The 13,515-nt window shown below is 37.9% G+C and overlaps 1 protein-coding gene across 3 annotated transcripts; it reads left to right on the forward strand.

Moving 5' to 3' along the window:
- The first annotated feature begins 8,101 nt into the window (after nucleotides 1-8,101).
- Nucleotides 8,102-12,794, forward strand: MC5R (melanocortin 5 receptor). 3 transcript variants are annotated; one of them, XM_038175186.2, is made up of 3 exons: nucleotides 8,102-8,199; nucleotides 8,283-8,387; nucleotides 9,281-12,794. In XM_038175186.2, exons 2-3 carry the CDS (start codon nucleotides 8,299-8,301, stop codon nucleotides 10,338-10,340), a joined length of 1,149 nt encoding a protein of 382 aa, XP_038031114.1. In that variant the 5' UTR covers nucleotides 8,102-8,199; nucleotides 8,283-8,298; the 3' UTR covers nucleotides 10,341-12,794. The 3 variants fall into 3 exon arrangements, with proteins under 3 accessions (XP_038031114.1, XP_027307723.1, XP_005018248.1); XM_027451922.3 differs by having other exon boundaries at nucleotides 8,161-8,199; nucleotides 8,283-8,395; XM_005018191.6 differs by lacking the exon at nucleotides 8,102-8,199 and having other exon boundaries at nucleotides 8,206-8,387.
- Nucleotides 12,795-13,515: the final 721 nt, after the last annotated feature.

Below are 13,515 nucleotides of genomic sequence, written 5' to 3' on the forward strand. Positions count from 1 at the left end.
GCAGGGCAGTAAAGTTAGTGATCTGATCCTCTGTTAGAAATGTAACTGTGATATAAATCTCGGATGCAATTCAAACTCTTTCAGCTGGTTTGAATTAGTTCAAACAATTTTAATGGGTTAGATTAATACTGGCATATTTTATGGAAGTACTTGAATTGCCCATCTACTCTATTCTAACTCTATTTCGGATCAGGTATTGACCATCCTATTGCAGGCCAAAAGCTCTGAAGTGTGTGCTAAATCTAGCACAAACTTTCAAATTATCACTTCCACTGAATAAGCTGTCCCAAAATTTTTATTGCTGCATTCTCTACTTCACAGGAGCAGGTCTTCATAAGAAATTCCCATGGCCTTCCTGACACTTTAAAAGCTCACTATATTAATCTCAAAATAATGTAAGAAGATGAAAAGAAGCATCTAGTTACTGAGAATTGTACTGTCTTGTAAGAAGACTCTAATGAAGATGAAGAGATGGCATTTTCATTAGTTGATTAATTTATCTCTCACATTAACAATTCTATAATAATATTAAACTTTCATTTGCCTTTGTATTTTAATCAATTGTTGTATTATTTATAACTGTGAAGCGCTGCAATTTTCCCCTAGTCTTGTTTAGTCTCCTGAGAATAGACTCTTATAAATCTGAAAAAGGAAAATGAAAAAGGAAAGTATGGCTTACTTTTATTTTATTATTTTCACTGCTATTGTCACTGCAGTTCATTTTAACTCTCACCACTGAAAATGGTATTGTTTGCAAACCATAAATTAACTGAACATACTGAATGAGATGACCCATTTTCTCTAGTTTGTTTCTTGCTATGTGTTCAGACAAAGCTCCAAATGTCCTACAGTGAATTCAGGTTGTGTTGGGAAATATACTTTGTGTTTCCTGTTTTTCAGAAGTGATATTATCATTGAACTTGATAACGTTGATACCAGAACTGAATACTAATTCTATTACTAAAATTAAGAGATGTGGTAACAAAGTATGTTTATTTCTCATTTTCTGGAAATTAGGCTTCTTTTATTTCATCCTATTCTTTGAATAAGTGCCAGTGAACTTGCCCTGCCTGCAAATTTATTCTATGGAAAAAATCAGAAGGCAGCAATTTATCTATATTTGCATATAGATAAGCTGACTACTGTGATATACTATTCCCTGAAGCCAAAGTTAATTTTTTTTTTTTTTTACTCCTTTGTGTGTTTGTAAGTAGGTATTCAGACCTTGGTTGCTCCCCCTTGGCTTTCAGGAAACATATGAGCTAGTCATTGACTCGCCTGGATGCACCAACAAAAATACACTTGGGTTTGTGAATCAGAGCCATTCTCTTTAGCTCTGTAACATTACTGATGTTTATGGAGTTGTGCTAATGAACACAGTACTTGATGTTTAAACCTCTGGAATAACATAGGTGATGGTTCTCCATGTCCACGGGTGAATATAAGGAGTTCAAAAGTAGTCACTAGAACTAGAGGGCCATGGGGTTTTTGTGGTATCGAATTGCTAGTCCAGCAATGAGTCTAATATGAACTTACATGGAGAAACAGCTTCTGTCTTATTGTTTTTCTGCTCTAAGATCTACACAGCTGCATCTTCTTTCCTGACTGCCCACTCTGTTTCTTGAAGTATTTGAACTTTCCATCTGTCACCCCTGGAGACCATGAAGGGTGGCAACTCAAAATTGATCGTTGGGAAAAATTTAGTTAGATTTTTCCTTAAGTTAAAGGTTCATTCCTTTCCTTTATTTATTTATTTATTTATTTATTTATTTATTTATTTATTTATTTAGAAGATGTTGAAGCATCTGTCTTTCATCCCCTAAATGGAAATATTTCACTCCTAGCTTTCAGCTTGCCATAGACTGCTTTCTTCTTTAATTTAGTATGAGGTGCATTTCATGCATTCAGAATCTTTAATAAGCACAAAGCTCACTTTTTCAAAGACGCAGCTTTTCACCAGTCTGCGATGTTTATCCAGCACTGACCTCCATAGTGCAGTAGTTGAGAAGCTCAGTGAGAGGAGGTAAGAAAGATTGTAGATGTCAAGCAATTTCTTCTTTTATTTAGCAACAATTAGAGATGGCATGCAGCAATGTAATTCAGTTGAGAAACTGTGGCATAGTACAGCCTAACTCTTGCAGAAATTGATTTTCCAACTGATCCAATAGCAACTGATTTCTCAGAGACAGAAATCTGCCATCCCTTTTAGCTTGAAGGATTAACCCATGCAATAGGCTTTCTTATCTATTTTCATTAGAACCAGAGCTTGAACTAGAGGTTGTAATCTTTTTCAAATCATACTGTTCTTTTGCTTTTTCATTTTTTTTTTTCAAATAAAAATGACATATTTTTTCTTTTTCCCTCATGTTTCAAAACCTGCCAAAAATAAATTCTCTTCTGGGCTTTTATAGCCAGGCAATATGTAAGCCCAAAAAGCCACAGAGTTGCTGCTCACCTAACCATTATGACAAGAATTTTCTCAGGTTCTTCTTCACTCTTAATACTGGCTTAGACACTAAATACAGTGGGGCACATGGTACTTGCTGTTTGGCATTCTAAATGCCATGAATTTGGAGGGCTTATGAGTCACTTGATTTTTGTATGTCACTGAACTGGGGCTAAGCTTGCTGTGGGGACAATGCTTTAGTGTCAACTGATTTAGTTTTTCACTTACAAGTGTATTCAGTTGTGCTACTTCTTTATGGAAGACAGTATTCTAGCTTCAAACACAATACTTGTCTTCTTTCCTTTCTCCAAATCAGTTTGTTTCTGGCTAATGTATTTTTTTTTTTTTAATTTTGATATCTTTGGTTTCAGCCACAACAAATCTCAATAGTTTTACTCCTTAGCATGTGAATGCTAGAAAAGAAATAATTCCTACTCCTGAAATAGTGTTTTTTTGTTTTTGTTTTTTGTTTTTCTTGCAGGATACAGTGGTTAAAAAATATCCTGCCATTAACAAATATACTGTATATTACAAGCCTGCTTTATAGGAAAGCTCAGAAAAAGTAGTGCAATAAAGGCTTGAAAGAAAATAATTGAGTTCAGAGCTAAATGGTTATGATTTAATTCTCATTTACATTGCATTTATACACCTCATTTAATAGGAAATAACTGCATTAGACATTAGAAATACCTCTAAAAATACTTCAAGGGAGAGAAATGTTGATATTACTGTCATAGCATTCTTGAAAATTGCTGAAAAATTGGCTAGCATGTGTATTTACATTTAGTCATCATATGTATTGAATCAGAGACATTTGCAGTTGCCAAGATAAGAACTCCATGCACACATTGCTTCACATGAAATTTTGCATGTGTAGCAATATCTCTTGTTGGATACAGTGATTTCATAATTGTTCACACTGTCTATATCCTCTTGAAGCTGCCCTTTAGCTGCTTTTTCATCTTTCAAAACCCATGTTCGGCTTAAATGCCAAAAACTGACTATGAGGAAAGCACTGGGAAGAGAAACTGAGTTCTCAGAGCACTCAGCTCAAACCAAGCAACTAGTCCAGGACAGGGAGAACAGAGCTCCCAGGGTTCATAAACACCCAGAAATTATTATTTTCACTCATTATGAGAGATAAGTGGGATAATTTTTATACTCAAAAGGACATGAAGGAGCCATCAAGGGAAAGCTGATTTTTTTATTTTATTTTTTATTTTTATTTTCCCCTCAGTTTGTTCACTATTGAATTACCCCTCCTTTCTGTCAAAAAATGTTTTTAGCACTGATCATCTGTGACTTTTTAAAGCCTGTAGCTAGCATTGCTGTTATGATCTAGCAGGCCTGTACTGCTGACCCATGCTCTAACAAAATATTAGGGGATGATTCATTGCTGGAAATGGCTCTCCTTAGAAAGCACATAAAATTGATGGTTACTGAACTTCTTATTACCCTTTTACAGTTTAGGGAGCTAGTTTAGATTACAAGGATATGTCTTTCTAAAGTGCCTTTTACACTGCATGGCATTTTTCTCAGCTTTCTCTTCTGGTGTGCGAAGCACTGCTGACAGGTACTGAGAGTGGCCAGAGATTATCTGAGGCTGGTTTGGTGCACTCCAATGAAAAAGACAATGGTGAGAAGTGTCAGTGCAGTCATATGAAGTGTGATTGATCCTTCCCTTTTCCAGGACATAGCTTGCATGATATTTTGATGTCTCTTTCAGTCTTGCTTTCCTGTGATTCTTCCCACAAATGACATTTCAGTGTTGATTTGAAAACTAATGCCACAATGTAAAAACGTATATTTACTATAACAGCGCTTACTGCAAAGCATGACTTTTAGTCTTTCAGCTATACCCTGCACAGGAGATGGGGTTGAACTACAAAGGGTCTATCATCACTTCATCCACTGTTTTTTATTTTAAAGCAGGAAGGATTGATGGCTTTTATTTTTGGACTGGATTAATTGCCTGTCTTTATTAAAGGCTAAATGCCTTTGCTTTGGTAATACTCGAGGAGGTAACAGTAAGGACCTTGATGGGGCTCAGCCAATGCTTCTCAGAGCAGAGGTCAAGAGAAATAGTTGTTTTCATCTGAGCTGTTAGAGAACACTTGTTATATTATAATATATCCACATGCAGAGAAGGCCACGATCTTCACTTTTGCCCTGGATCTGTGGATTATCTCTTAGAGCAGAGAGCAGTCTGAGAGGATACTCTGTGGTTCTGAAATGTTGTGCTAATGACAGCACAGGCAAGGAACAGACAGAAGAGAGATTTTGTAAACAGGCCAAGAGCACAAATCTAAAGCTATGTTATGAAGGACAAATATATTTTCATTGAACCAATAAAAATAGCTACAGAAGGACACTGGAATTAAATTGCTTTGATGTATTAGCACCAGACAAGTTGGGTAGATTTGTACTGGCTTCAGTAAAACTCTATTCTGAGCCCCTTAGGATTAGCACAGATTAATAGCAGAATTCATCTGAGTGTAATAAACTCTTCTCACAGAAAATTCTTTGGGGGCATGTTGTACTATTGGCGTCATTTATTCATTCATTGATAAAATCAGTATCTTGCCATCATGAAGGCACTGTGCAATTTCACTTTTGCCCTTTGCAGAAACTCATTCAAATGTCAGGTGGGAAGGGTCATCCCTGATATGGGGTCATATACATTAATTCAATGAGAAAACAAATGAGTGATAGGGACAGGTGTCCTGGTTCCTGTTCTCTTTTGAAGAGAAGTTGGGGCTGAGTCCAGCTTTCTCAGAGCCCAGGTCTTACACAACGGGGTCAGGCCCATCTGGTCAGGTTCACCTCCTGGTCCCTTTCAGCCGGAACCCTGGCCCAAGGGATGTTGCTCCAGGCTTCCCTCAGATCTGCAGACCCAAGTGCCTCCACCTCAGCATGCAGCTGCTCCCTGCCTCTTTCCCTTTGTGGAAAGAGAACACTGTTTTGGGGACAGCAGAAGGGTTTCCATGTGTTCCTCTGTGTGTGCTCAAGGGATCGGCACAGCCCAATAACTGCGAGTTGGTGCAGCCCAATAGCTACACAATGACAGTGATGCGCGAATGACTGTCCGCACTGGCAGTCCAGGCATGTTCTTTGCGGTCCTGGAAAACACTGAGTGCCGACCTGCCTGCAGAGACAGAAAATTTAATTAATGGAAGAAACAAGAGAGCTGAATACCAGAATCATGAACACCTGAAAGACTAAGCTAGTCAGTCTGGAACGCTGCAGCTGGATGTTTGCAGTTCATTCATGGGAAACCTTGGGAGAATCCAAAAATCTGTCGCTGTGCCTCTTTACTTTCAATCCGTATAACTCACCTGCATGCCCCCCTCCACCAGCTGCTAACTGGGTGCACTTGGAGCTCAAAGTGTTACGCTTATAGCTGTTTGCTGCTGCAATATTATGATAAAACAAATTAAAATTAGAAATATGAGTAAAGTATTTCTTCATTTCATCCTCTACCATAACCAAACTATGCCTACATCACTGTCCCAGTTTCCAGGCAGGTCATTTAGTCTGTTCACTTTGTAAACAGGAGAATTTCTTTATTTAGCATTGCCGCTTATACCAGGGTTCTGGCCTTCAGTGTCTGGTCTGTGGCAGAAGAATCCAAAGGCTGATTCATAATGTATATATGAGAGACCAGGCATTGTGCTGAGGAATAGCAACCAAACCATCCAGTCTGGTGCATGATTTATTTCTGGTAATAATCCAGTCTGCTCTGAGTGCTGAAGGTACAGAGAGAACTATTGTGAAGACAGCTAAGCTGAGCCACAAAGAACTTTATTAAACTGAATGTACAGAGGAATTTGTAAATGGGAAGATGAACTGAATTTAGAGAGAGTGCAATAAAACAAAAATTAGGATACTAGGATGGAAAAAAAATAAGTGGAAAGAGCACTGCGTCTGCACAATCATTGGTAGATATAGGAATTGAGGAAGAAGTAAAATTTTATTTGTAGGTATATGATTTCCAAGGTCTGCAATGGGAAAATAAGAAACTATGGGAATGATAACGAATGATAACTAAGATATCTAAAGATAACCTACAAGAACCAAAACATCCTGTACATTGAAGGACAGAAAGAGAACTGGAGGCGAACATCCTCTATTCTTTTCTTTGGGGCATAGCAATGAGCTATGAGCTCAGATTTGTCACACGGAGAAATTAGATGCAGCAGAGAGTGTTGCTGTTTACTTGCTGCCATTATCTGCTCAGATCTAACAGCTGCACTTGAGCATAGTTTGCTGCCTCTATTTTATGATAACCTAAATTCTCTTTGCTTCAGTAGGGAGAAGGGGCATGCAAAGTTCATCTCCCGACTGTAACCGCATAGTGCTAGAGGAACCTTTTTACTCAAATGAATCAAAATGTTTTTTGCTATCTCTTCTGGTGCAGGGACTATTCATACATAGGAACCTTTCACACAACGGCCCAAGTCTTTGAGTGTCCTTAGTGTGAAGCTGGCAGTAACAATAAAGGAAGCTTCTATGGAATATAATAATTAGACACACAGACTTAGCTGCATTCTAACTATAAATTCTATTTATACGTCCTCTGAAAACTCAAAAATGGCACAGCATACGGCAATAAAATTTGTGTTTTCTGGTGGTGATTCATTAAGAGAAATATTGTAAGTTAAAAATAGGTATTTGAAGTTGTTATATAGAACAGAAAAAAAAATAGTAAATCTAACCACCTGATTTATGGAAAGGTGGCAATTGGAGAAACAGAGAGTTTTTATCTCAAGTTAACTTTAAACCTTGCATGGTATTTGACTGGCTAGTTAGTGGATAACATAAAGGGTATTTGACAGTGTTTGTAGGATGTGTGCTTTGGATTTTTCTGCATGCAGAAGCAGAGCCCCTTTGCAAAAGAAAAGACTGGCACTAATTTTGCCATCTTTTGGGTGAAGCCCAAAATGAGTATGGACTGCCTGACTGCTAGACCCACAGAGGGGCTCCAGATACTGCAATGCTGATAATTGAATTTCTCAGTTCTTGGACCCTGTGAATCCTGGGGGAGTTCACATCCATCTCATGGAGCCCTGGTTCCCAGCACAATAGTGTGTACTCCTCCTCAACTGCATCAAAATCACTATTCTAGCAAGGGGGCCAGGATGTAGTTGTTTATTTTTTCTACTTCTTTTTCTTTTTTTTTTTTTCCTTTGGTTTTGTTTTGTTTCATAGAAATTACTTTGCTTATCTCTTCTGTTAATGGTGTGGCAGGGTTGACTGCATGTTCTCTTCTGAGCTTTGTGAGGGTGTGCTTCTTATTCTTATAAAATTTAACTGTGGATATAAGAAAAATGTTTATAAGAATAATAACCCTTCCACCTTAATAATGGTTTTCTACTCTTACATCTTCCAGAATATGAAGTTATTGTTGGCAAGAACTAGCAAAAGCAGAGAAAACAACAACAGAAAAAACCCACTCACATAAGAGATGCTTTTGGAAAGAAGCATGCCTAAAGCGTTTTCCTCTTTACTATCATTTTCCGTAAAGGATATACTAGAAAGCAAGAATTTTAAAAAGCTCACCCTCAATTTTAGATCAGAATCATTGTCGAGTTAAAAATAAAGACACTTGAAAACCACTAGATGGTGGTAAAAACCCAAGCCTTTGCTAACAAAATCTGTGAAAAGAGAAGTTCAGCAGGGCAAAGGGGAGGAGGAGCCACAGCCTGAGTACTGAAGTCATTATTGCTCGGAGACTATAAAAAGGCAGTTGCACAGTAAGTAATTTATACATGGTCAGCCTTGACTCTATGGATATACTCATTCCTTTTCTTCTATAATGTCATCTGTTCCCACCAAGGAGTCCCCAGCCCCAGATGTCGGGTGAAGAGGGGACGAAACTTCTGCTCTCTGGAGGAAAGGTTGCAGGTGATGAAGAGGAAGAGCAGCTGAAGGAGCAGCTCTGGTAAATAGGTACAGTTAATTCTTGATTACAAATAAAAAGTCATTTTTAAAAACTGAAAATGATTTAGCTTGAGAAGCTTTGAATTTTACTTGCAACAAGTCACTGACAATCAGCTTTTAGTGTGCCCCTTATTAAGAATCTGGTGGCTTACAGCTTCCTTTGAATATTCTCATTACCAAAAGAGCATTGAATAAAATGCTTACAATCTGGAATAGAAAACATACTTCTATGACAGAATTTCCCCCTACAAATTCTGTAACCTCACTCTATCCTGGAATGTATGGATTTGCCTTGGTTAGTGGTTTAATACTATGCTCCTAAAATGAGCATGTCGGTATTGCACAGACAAGCTGTTTATAACACAGATCATGCAAACTTAAAAAGTACAAAGGTCAGGAAGCATGTATTTTTATTTTTTATTTTATTTAATTTTATTTTTTATTTTTTTTTTACTGGAAATGTTCAATTCTTTATTGTGGCAGCAATTCAACTTCTATATATTATATTCAAGTGAGCAGGTTCTGCTCAACCTAACACTCTGTTCTCCTACATTTCAGGGTTCTGAGAACTCAAGCTCTGAAAACTGTTGTTTTGTGTTCAGCAGAATTTCCAGGATATTGTGCTCACTTCTGGGAGACCAAATAGGATAAACAAAAATGTTGAAGAGTGCACGAATCTCTTCATTATTTTGTGGTTTTAATTTCCCAGTAAGGATGAGTAGAAAAACTCTGAGGCATTTGGAGGTTAATTTAGAATCAGTAGAGGAATATGGTGTGGAAGAGGCAGGATGTGTACAAGCCACATTACATAGAAATGGTTGATATTTGTTTTGTCAACTTCTGCCTGTTCTCGTCATGCTGTATTTTTTTTTTTCTTTTTTTTTTTTTTGGCAGGGTCTTTTGCCTTTTGGAAAATGCGTTTACCACACTCCTTGGCAAGTCCCTCAGAGAGAACAGAACGTGTTTGCTTCCAGAGATGAACACGTCCTCTCAACTGTATGTTTCTGAACTAAACCTGAGTGCCTTTGGCAGCAACTTTACCGTGCCTACTGTCAAGAGCAAGTCATCACCATGTGAACAAGTGGTCATTGCAGCTGAGGTGTTCCTCACTCTGGGCATTGTAAGCCTCCTTGAAAATATCTTAGTGATATGTGCAATAGTTAAGAACAAGAACTTGCATTCACCCATGTATTTTTTTGTTTGCAGTTTAGCAGTGGCTGACATGCTGGTTAGTGTGTCTAATGCATGGGAGACCATAACAATATACTTAATAAACAATAGGCATATTATTATGGAAGATACCTTTGTCCGTCATATAGACAATGTCTTTGATTCAATGATCTGCATATCTGTAGTGGCTTCCATGTGCAGTTTGCTGGCTATAGCAATAGACAGATACATCACTATCTTCTATGCCCTGCGTTACCACAACATCATGACAGTGAAAAGATCAGGGCTTATCATTGCATGCATCTGGACCTTTTGCACGGGCTGTGGCATTATCTTCATTCTTTATTATGAATCAACTTATGTTATAATTTGTCTCATCACTATGTTTTTTACCATGTTGTTTCTCATGGTCTCACTGTATATCCATATGTTCCTTCTGGCTCGTACTCATGTGAAGAAAATAGCTGCTTTGCCTGGGTACAACTCTGTCCATCAAAGAACCAGTATGAAGGGAGCCATCACTCTGACTATGCTTCTTGGCATCTTCATCGTTTGCTGGGCTCCATTCTTCCTCCACCTCATCCTGATGATCTCCTGCCCTCAAAACCTCTACTGTGTTTGCTTCATGTCTCACTTCAACATGTACCTCATTCTCATTATGTGCAACTCAGTGATTGATCCCTTGATCTATGCCTTTCGTAGCCAGGAAATGAGGAAGACCTTCAAAGAGATCATTTGTTGCTATAGCCTGAGAATGGCCTGTAGATTATCAAACAAATATTAGCAAAACAAAACAAAACCAGGGAAGAGAACTGAATTGCAACATTGTGCTGCACCCTGTTATTCTGCTAAAAGGCCTATGGAATAGCTTCCTCTATCCAGCTGTAATGATTTATGTGGCAATCAGAATTATTATTTTTTTAAATGTGATTTGACCTTTCTTGCCCTCCATGAACCTCTCACACTGGTGGTAGGAGCTACTCTGTGCGTCTACGTCAAGGGGAGAAAGAATATTTTGAACCTCATTTACCCTACTGAAGACTCTGGATCTTATAAGAGGATTGCACGGGGAAAGCCTTATTTTTCTTTCTACCAAATGTGATGTGTGATCTGCCATGTAAATGAGCCCATCAGCTTCTCAGTACGTGTTTCTTTCAATATTCTTTGTCTCTCTATATACAGCATGACTTATTTTGATGACCAGAATTAACACTTTTTTTTTTTTTTTGGGGGGGGGCTATTTTCTTCCAAAGTCATAAAATGGGAGTAGTTCCAATTATCAAGGCTCACATGCCTCACTCAACACAGTTATGATCAATAAACATGCATGTATCAGCAGTCTTATATTGTAGTCATGACTGTTACTGTCATAAAATGTGTATTATGTAAGAGAAAATTGTTCCCACAAGATTTCCCAAGTGGGAACAACACGCCATGTGCATATGACAACACGCCATGTGCATTTCCCAGATGCACATGGCGTGTTGTCGTATCTGACTCTATGTGTTCTTATCACTGTGTCTGTGGGAAGATGTACCATAGCCTGATTTTTAGCCTGAATACGAAGACTAAGATGATTCTAGTTTGTTTTGCTCATTCACCAGGGCTGGGAAAGCAAAGGGCACACAGCCTCTAACTTGAAATATGCTTTTGTAGAGAAAGAATGACTGAACGAGTGGCTGCCTTTGTATAGACCTTAGAAAAGCATTTCAGCTTGGAGTAGCTTTTGTTATTGGAGGAAGCTGTGCTGTAGATAGCATTTTTCAAGCTGGGGGAGACAAATCAAGTTTGATGATCAGGAGGGATAGTAGGCATTGACAAAACAGGGATCTTGGCATGTGCAGCTATAACATGGAGTACTAACTTTTGCTCCCCAGACAAACTGGTTTTGTCTTTGCTGAGAGCATTCAGAGGTGAAACCCCTCATGCATTTTGTGTGAGCAGTTCACATCGAGTCATGCTCTCATAAGCATGCTGTTCTGCAACAGCTGTGTGATGTGCAAAATATTGGATTTGTCACAGATAAAGGAAGTGCAACTGTGGCATTGATTTCTTAATGCTAATGGATACATATATTGCACTGAGTTATGTGCAAGGTAAATATTTAAAGTAGAGATATGCCCTCCTGACTAGATATCACAAAACAGCTTGAAAAAATGAATGATTTCTTTCAAAATGCTGAAAGAATAATCCTGATCTAAGGGTACGCTAAGTCTTGTTGTCAATAGAAGGACTATGGTTGACTCAATGGACCTTAGATTATCTTTCTAAGGTAAGAAATTCTCATCAGGTGTTATAAACGTATTTTTTTATCATAAGGGTTGTCGAACATGGGAATGGGTACCCAGTGGTTGCATAATATGGAGATACTCAGAACTTTACTGGACACAGCTCTGAGCAACCCAGTCTAACTCTAGTTTTGAACTTGGCCCTGCATTGAGTGATTTGGATCAGATGACCTTCCCAGGCCCCTTCTGATCTGAGATATTTTGTGGTTCTATGAAACAGCTTGTGTATTATGACAATTTTTTTTTTTTCTTTTTTCCCCCCAACTTAATCTCCTGTGTAAGAACTATGAAATATTGTCACACATTTAAAAAGATAACATACTCTGTGTTTTTATTTGCTTTGGAGGTCTCTGGCAGGATAAGTAGGGCACCTCTTTACCATCAGAGTTGTACATTTTGTCTGCTACAGCTTGAAATATGTACTGCCTACAGCTTGCACATACCTCCCTCTGAAATGAGTGGAATATTATTCTCAGTGGAGACACTTTATTATGTTGACTGTCAATATAATGGTTATATCAGTGCACTTGGTGCTGGATTCTTCCTTCAGTTTTATATAAAAATGGGATTTCAGAGGTACGTCTGTTGTTGGTAGTAAGAATCTTGCCTTGCTTCAGTCCACCTCTTAACCATATCCATAAATGGGACTTGGAAATGGTCTCCTGCTACTATAAATGTAAATATCAAAAATGAGACAACTCAACTGCATAGCAAAAGGGAACAGCTGACATTGTAAATAAATCATTAAATCTTCACTGGTTATTACAAATAAGACATTCTTGTACATAACTGTAAATCAACAAATAGGAAGCCAAAACTGTAATGGCTTTGGGTATTTTCTTGAACTGTACATTACATTTTTTTTTTTTTTTTTTTGGTGTTGGAAATTTATTTGATGTAAAAACACAGACATATGAAGAAATTATTAAACTGGATTGTTGGAAAACTCACTATTATTGGTTATTCATTGTTAACAGATCTGCTACATTTTGTAGTTTATTCAGAGAAGGGATATTGCATTCTAGGCTTTCACTTCTCAATTTAAACAAGTGCCTTGCTAAAAAAAAACACATTATGAAAGAGTACAGGCTCATATATGTGGTTACTCTCATTATATATGTGGTTACACTCATACCTATGTTCCTGTAGGTGTCAGCATCGTTTCCCCAGTATAAGCTTTCCAGGTGGGAACCATGCGAGTGTAAGGGGTAAATGAAAGCATTTTCAAGAACAGGCTAGTTCCTGAAAAATACTGTTTACAGTATAGGAACGTATATCAAACACATGTGAGGCCATGACATATTTTAATTGGTTTCTTTCTCCAGCTTAACTAGAGAATGAAAGCAATGTTTAGCATGCTTTCACTTCTTGGAAAACACTAAGCATTCTGATATACTGGGAGAAGCAAGCACAGTTTAAGTATGAAATTTGCTGTCAGAAGACAGACATGAAAAAAATTAGCTACTAGGCTGTTGTTGCACATGTTCCTACAGATAATGGTACTGCTCTTCTTATGCTGCCAGGTATTTATGGTTTGTTATCAGTCACTGGAAAGAAGTTCAGATCACACTATTTCTATCCCAGAGCTTCAAAATCAACTTCCTTTGCTTGCTACTGATTTGATCACCAAACATTTCACTGCTGCTAGCATGTGTCACTACTTTATATTTT

This window comes from Anas platyrhynchos, chromosome 2 (assembly GCF_047663525.1).
Source record: "Anas platyrhynchos isolate ZD024472 breed Pekin duck chromosome 2, IASCAAS_PekinDuck_T2T, whole genome shotgun sequence".
Lineage (NCBI taxonomy): Eukaryota > Metazoa > Chordata > Aves > Anseriformes > Anatidae > Anas > Anas platyrhynchos.